The following is a 6,939-nucleotide window of genomic DNA, read 5'->3' on the forward strand; positions in this document are numbered from 1 at the left end:
TGATTAGAGAAATCATTGATAGAATGGATGTAAAGATGGATTATGTTCCCACAGATCATAACCTAGCCAATTCTCTGACAAAGGCTGTTTCTCAGAGAAAACAGGATAGTCATTGTGAGGCTTTGGGTATACGACTTAGGTCTGATTGGATATAGGCCAAGTGGGAGCTTGTTAGTATATGGGTGTCCTAGAGACAATCTCTTTGATTAAATAAGGACATAAGATGTGGACCTTTTTGTCGCAAATAAATAATAAGCACTCTTTAACCTGTTTCATTTTTTGTCTCGATATTATTGGTAATATATTATGAATAAACTGGATAAATCCCTTGGAATAGAACAGGTATTTCTTGAGTATCTGTGATGAGATCACAATTATGAGGATTCAAGGATACCGCACGTTTATTCCTAATTCTATGTTCCTAGTCTAGAGACACTGAGAATGGGGATCAGTGATCTCGGGTAAGACTAGCACGACTTATCTACTTGTATTTGGATACAAGGTAAAGACCCCATCTGCTACAAATATGGAGATGTCTTAGCTAAAGTCGTGGGTGGACTTATAAGGGTATAGCATGATATGTACGAGACCAGATGTCTCATATGCTTGAAGCATTACGAGCAGATACCAGTCTGACCCTAGAGAGGGTCACTGGACAACAGTCAAGACCATCCTTAAGTACTTAAGAAGAACTAAGGATTCGTTTCTGGTCTATGGTGGGGTTGATGAGCTTTCAGTGAAGGGGTTCACTGATGCCATCTTTCAGAGTGACAAAGATGACTGCAAGTCACAGTCAGGGTTCGTATTCACCTTAAATGGTGGGGCAGTATCTTGGAAGAGTTTCAAGCAGGAGACAACAGCAGATTCAACGACAGAAGCTAAATACATAGCTGCTTCAGAAGCGGCTAAGGAGGCCGTGTGGATCAACAAGTTTATATCTGAACTAAGGGTGGTTCCAAGTGTAGATGAGCCCATACAGTTGCTTTGCGAAAGCACTGGAGCCATTGCGTAGTCAAAGGAACCTAGGTCTCATCAAAGATCTAAACACGTGCTCCGCAGATACCTGATTAGAGTAATCATTGATAGGATGGATTTAAAGATGGATTATGTTCCCACAGATGATAACCTAGCCGATTCTCTCACAAAGGCTGTTTCTCAGAGAAAACATGATAGTCATTGTGAGGATTTTGGTATACGACGTAGGTCAGATTGGCTCTAGGCCAAGTGGGAGCTTGTTAGTATATGGATGTCCTAGAGACAATCTTTTGATTAGATTAGGACATATATGGACCTTTTATATTGTCGCAAATAAATAAAAGCACTCTTTATCCTGTTTCATATTTTGTCTCAATATTATTGTTAATATATTATATGAGTAACTGGATAAACCCCTTGCAATAAAATAGGTTTCTATTAAGTATCTGTGATGAGATCACGATCATGAGGATTTAAGGATACCAGATGTTTATTCCTAATTTTATGTTCCTAGTCTAGAGACACTGAGAACGGGGATCAGTAATCTCGGATAAGACTAGCACGACTTTTCTACTTGTATTCTGATGCAAGGTAAAGACCTCATGAGCTACAGATATGGAGATGTCTTAGCTAAAGTCGTGGGTGGACCTATAAGGGTATAGCTCGCACTGAACAGACCCATAAAGAGACTCTATGAGGAAATCTCACAGAGAGTATCATTAGAGTAGTCTCTTTATATTTGGCTATGTCTTTCCTTAGACCAGAAGTTATTACCTAGACTGTGTTCTAGAAGGCACGCTTTGACTGTATACCTCGTCTGCCTGAAACATGGAGACTCATAGGTACACTGTTGGGCTTGTCCTGAAAGAGCACAGGGCTAGGGTGATAAGATGAAGGGATTCGTCAAATCTCTGTGAGAGATTAGGTTATCTGTAAACCAGAGAAATCGAGATGACATTTACAGGGACTCGGGAATCTATGCATAGTAAAAGAGATCATGAGATGATCTGCTTTTAGAGCTAGTAAATTGAAGATTCCCTATTTCGAATAAAGCTTACCCTAAATCGCAAGGGTTGATACGTTTCCTTACCCTAGGTTTAATGGGAAGTTAACCGAGACGAAAGGAAATATATACGGTAACCAAATATGTGTAATAGGATGATCAAGTCATTAATCTAACTAGCTCTGGGGCAACAAAGCATTGCTAGTGCTCTGTGTTGTCATTAGATGGGTTATGGGCCCAAGCCCATTTATGTCAGTGGCTATGTTGGGCCTAATGGGTCACACACTAACACCTTATTGTCAAGATGATATAGCATTAAAGGTATTGGGCCTAATAATGGTTGTTAGCCCAAGAAGAAGTTTGGAAGCCCTCCTAAGAGGAAGAGGGTGCATGGTTTGGTTAATGGGCTTGGATGGTCCAAGACATTATTAATTAATTTAATTAGTTAAATTAATTATCAAATATTTAAATTTTGAATTTTGAATTTTGAATTTTGAATTTTGAATTTTGAATTTTGAATTTTGAATTTTGAATTTTGAATTTTAAATTTGAATTTTGAAATTTGAATTTTGAATTTGAATTTTGAATTTTGAATTTTGAATTTTGAATTTTGAATTTTGAATTTTGAATTTTGAATTTGAATTTTGAAATTTGAATTTTGAATTTAGAGTTTAAATTTAGAATTTGAATTTTGAATTTAAATGTTTGAACGTTTAAATTTAAATAATTAAATTTGAATTTAAATTGGCTATGAAAATTTGTTTCATAACAAAAGGTAAGATAAGATCTTGATTGGAACAAATCCTTAGTATCAAGAGGAGATCTTTGATCTCATTCAAGGATTATATGAGCGCTCATTATGGGTTGTGATGAGTGTCATCTTGTCAACCAGATAAGCTCAAATCTGATTTGATTTGATGAGAGAATAATTGGGTGAGTTGATTCAAATATGATTACAACTACTCAACGTATCTGGACAGTTTCTTGGGCTGAATGGGGCGCACATATGGCTGGCCATATGATGGCCATTAAGTCAGAATATTTTATTATGTTAAGACATAATCTCATGAGGATGAAAAAGGAAGGTTGTTTAGAATTTTGAATTAAAACAACTCAACCTTTTTCTTCCTTGATTGTGCGCCACTTTAAGGAGTATTTTTGGAGAAAAATCTGAATTTATAAAAGCTCTTTCTCTCATCCTCTTGAGCGCTAACTTTGGTGGAGTTCTTCCTTAGGTTTTTCAGAAAAATACCTAGCCAATTCTCCTCTATTCCATGCACCACTTTTGTAATATTTTAAGCTGAAAATATCACTCTTCTAAACACATTCACCTAGCCTCCTTCTTCACCTATTGAGCACATAACAAGCCTCTTCGTGGTGGTTAATTGGTGGCTTTCAAGAAAGTGTTCTTGCATCTTGACGTGGATCAACGTTAGAGGGTTTGAACCATTCAAACTTGTCACTGACCTCCTTGGTGGTTTAGAATCACAAACAAAGGTAACACCATGCTGTCTTAAAGCAAGAGTCTTTATTGCATGTGTGTTTCCGCAAGAAAAAATTTTGTTTTTCCTTCTCACATGCTTCGGCCTTCAAGGCCAGTTACTTTCAGGGACCACCCCAAAACTACATTCCTGGAACGGAACGTACCTTATTTGGAATTTTTGGAGTGGAACATCAGACGCCCCCTCCTTTTTGGGAGCTATGTGGTTAAAAGTAACCACCCCAAAACTTTGCTCTTTGTCAGAGAGCAAATGAATCTACTGGGTTGCCTCCCAGTCAGCGCTTATTTTAATGTCTTTAGCTAGACATGGTACTTACCTCTCAAGTGGATTAAGAAAGAGTGATACTTTCCTCTTTTTCATCGAAGGTTTCATCATTGTATAGTTTCAACCTGTGCCCATTTACTTTGAAGGAACGGTCATGTTCTGAGCCTTGGATCTCAAAAGCTCCATTTCCTGCATCATTTACAATTTGATATGGCCCAGTCCATCTTGATTTGAGTTTTTCCTGGGAACAATCTAAGTCTAGAATTGAAGAGCAGCACTTTCTGGCCAATTTTTAGATCTCTGTATTTGATCCTTCTATCGTGCCACTTCTTCATTTTCTCTTTGTATAGTTTATGATTCTCATATGTGTTCCCTCTGAATTCCTCTAATTCTTCAAGTTGTAGCAGTCTCTTTTCTCCTCCTGCTTTTTCATCCATGTTGAGGGCATATACTGCCCAGTAAGCTTTGTGTTCCAGTTCAAGGGGAAGGTGGCATGCTTTGCCAAATATTAATCTGTATGGAGAACATCCTAAGGGTGTTCTATATGCAGTTCTGTAAGCCCATAATGCTTCATCTAACTTGAGAGACCAGTTTTTTTGAGAAGGATTGACTACCTTTTCTAAAATCCTCTTAACCTCTTGGTTAGAGACTTCGATGAGACCACTGGTCTGTGGATGATATGGAGTTGCAACCTTGTGTCTAACTCTATATTTTTCCAACAACCTTTCAAGTTGGCGGTTAATGAAATATTTCCCACCATCACTGATGAGAGAGTGTGGGGTCCCATATCTGGTCAAAATATTCTTCTTTAGAAACTTTATAACCACCTTAGCATCATTAGTGGGTAAAGCAACTGCTTCTACCCACTTACTTACATAATCCACAGCCATTAATATGAATATGTTCCCACAAGAAGGAGGAAAAGGCCCCATAAAATCTATGCCCCAAACATCAAATAATTCAACTTCTAAAATTGAATTGAGGGGCATTTCATTTTGTCTGCTTAAGTTACCTTCCCTTTGACATTTATCACATTGTTTAGGATATTGAAGTGCATCTTTAAAAAGAGAAGGCCAGAAAAAACTTGATTGAAGAACCTTGTAGGTTGTCCTAATTCCACCCAGATGTCCTCCATATGGGGACGAATGACAGTGTAGAAGGATTTGAGGTTGTTCTTCTTCTGGGACACATCTCCTTATCATTTGATCAGCGCATCTTTTGAACAGCAGTGGTTCATCCCAAAGATAGTTCCTACAATCATGAAAGAATTTCTTCTTCTGCATTCGATTTGTCTCATAAGGTTCTAGTCCTGCTGCTAGAAAGTTGGCTATATCAGCAAACCAAGAAACGTCTGTTTCTTTGTGATTAATGACAAACAATTGTTCGTCAGGGAACGTTTATTTGATTGGTAGCCCCACTTCAATGTGTTCTAATTTGGACAGGTGATCTGCAATTTCATTTTCGCATCCTTTTCTTTCTTTGATCTCCAGATTGAATGCTTGCAGCAGTAGGATCCACCTTATCAATCTTGGTTTTGCTTCTTTTTTTGAGAACAGATACTTGAGAGCTGCATGGTCAGTATGGACAGTAATTTTTTATCCTAAAATGTAAGGCCTGAATTTTTCTCAGGAATATACTACAGCCAACAGCTCTTTTTCAGTGACTGTGTAGTTCACCTGAGCTTCATTCAAAGTTTTACTGGCATAGTATATGCTACGAAAGAGTTTATCCTTCCTCTGACCCAGAACTACCCCAATAGCCTGATCACTTGCATCACACATTAATTCAAAGGGTAAGTTCTAGTCTGGAGGTTGGATGACAGGCGTGGAAATGAGCTTGTTTTTCAAGGTTTCAAAAGCTTTCAAGCAATCAGAGTCAAACTCAAATTTTGTATCTTTTTCTAATAAATGGCATAAAGGTCTAGCTATTTTGGAAAAATCTTTAATGAACCTTCTGTAGAAGCCTGCATGTCCAAGAAAAGATCTCAAAGTTTTTACATTCACTGGAGGTGGCATTTTTGCTATGGCTTCCACTTTGGCTTGATCCACTTTTCAGTCCTTTTTTGAAAATCTTATGTCCTAGGACTATTCCTTCTTTCACCATGAAGTGGCAATTTTCCCAATTAAGCACTAAGTTAGAGGACAGGCATATTTGGAGGACTTCTTCTAAGTTGCCCAAGCAGTGGTCATATGACGTTCCCAGTACTGAGAAGTCATCCATAAAAACTTCTACTCCTTCACCTATTAAATCAGAAAAAAACAGAGAACATACACCTCTGGAACGTTGTTGGTGCATTACATAACCCGAAGGGCATCCTTCTGAAAGTGAACGTTCCGTATAGGCAAGTTGATGAACCCTTAGTTCATCATGGTTTTTAGCAGAAATTAGGATCAAATTGTGTGATTAAATGATGAAAAACAAGGTTAATGTCCTAAGATGTCCTCAATTACAAGTTCAAGAGCTTTATTGGAAATTTGTATGATTCTTGTAGGAAAAGCAAGCTTGAAAGACAACTGGAGAAGGAAGAAGATTCTGGAGCTCAAGAGGAGAAAAATTGCCTAAGTGTTGAGCGTTAAAACGTCCACACTGAGCGTTTTAGCGCCCTACTACAGGAAGAGGCCAAAACTTGGTGGTGATGAGCGCTAAAACGCCAACACAGAGCGTTTTAGCGCGCTGCTGCACTTAGAAGATGGAAAATTGCTGGTCTTGGGCGCTAAAACGGCCTGCAATAAGCGTTTTAGCGCCCTAAAGTGGAAAAAGGATTCTGGTCTTCACCGCTAAAACGTCCAAATCAAGAGTTTTAGCGTTGGAGTCAGTTAAAGTCAGTTGAGCATTCACCAAGTTTGGACGCTAAAACGGTCATTCCTTAACGTTTTAGCGTTGGAATCAGTTAAAAGCAGTTGAATATACGTAAAGCATGGACGCTAAAACGGTCACTTATGGACGTTTTAGCGCCCATATCAGTTTTCTGTTTTTAATTGTAACACTATATAAGGCAAAGCCTTGACACTTAGAAAGATCTCTGGATCTGAGGGATCTGAACTTTCTCTCTCTCTCTTAAACTTTAGTCTGACTTCTCTCTAAATTCTCTTAGGTTTTAGTTTTTGTATTAGGATTTCCTTGTAATAGTTTGGAGATTGAAGACTTTCAACATGGAAATGAAGTTTGTTTCTTCTTCTCTTATTTATTCCTTAG

At 38.1% G+C, this 6,939-nt stretch overlaps 1 protein-coding gene across 1 annotated transcript; it reads right to left on the reverse strand.

Moving 5' to 3' along the window:
* Positions 1 to 3,938: 3,938 nt before the first annotated feature.
* LOC133293753 (uncharacterized) lies at positions 3,939 to 4,634 on the reverse strand. Its single transcript, XM_061492356.1, has one exon. It carries the CDS (start codon positions 4,632 to 4,634, stop codon positions 3,939 to 3,941), a length of 696 nt encoding a protein of 231 aa, XP_061348340.1.
* Between the last annotated feature and the right edge of the window lie 2,305 nt (positions 4,635 to 6,939).

This window comes from Gastrolobium bilobum, unplaced genomic scaffold, assembly GCF_033153095.1.
Source record: "Gastrolobium bilobum isolate Gb01-03AN ecotype WA unplaced genomic scaffold, APGP_CSIRO_Gbil_v1 utg44794, whole genome shotgun sequence".
NCBI lineage: Eukaryota > Viridiplantae > Streptophyta > Magnoliopsida > Fabales > Fabaceae > Gastrolobium > Gastrolobium bilobum.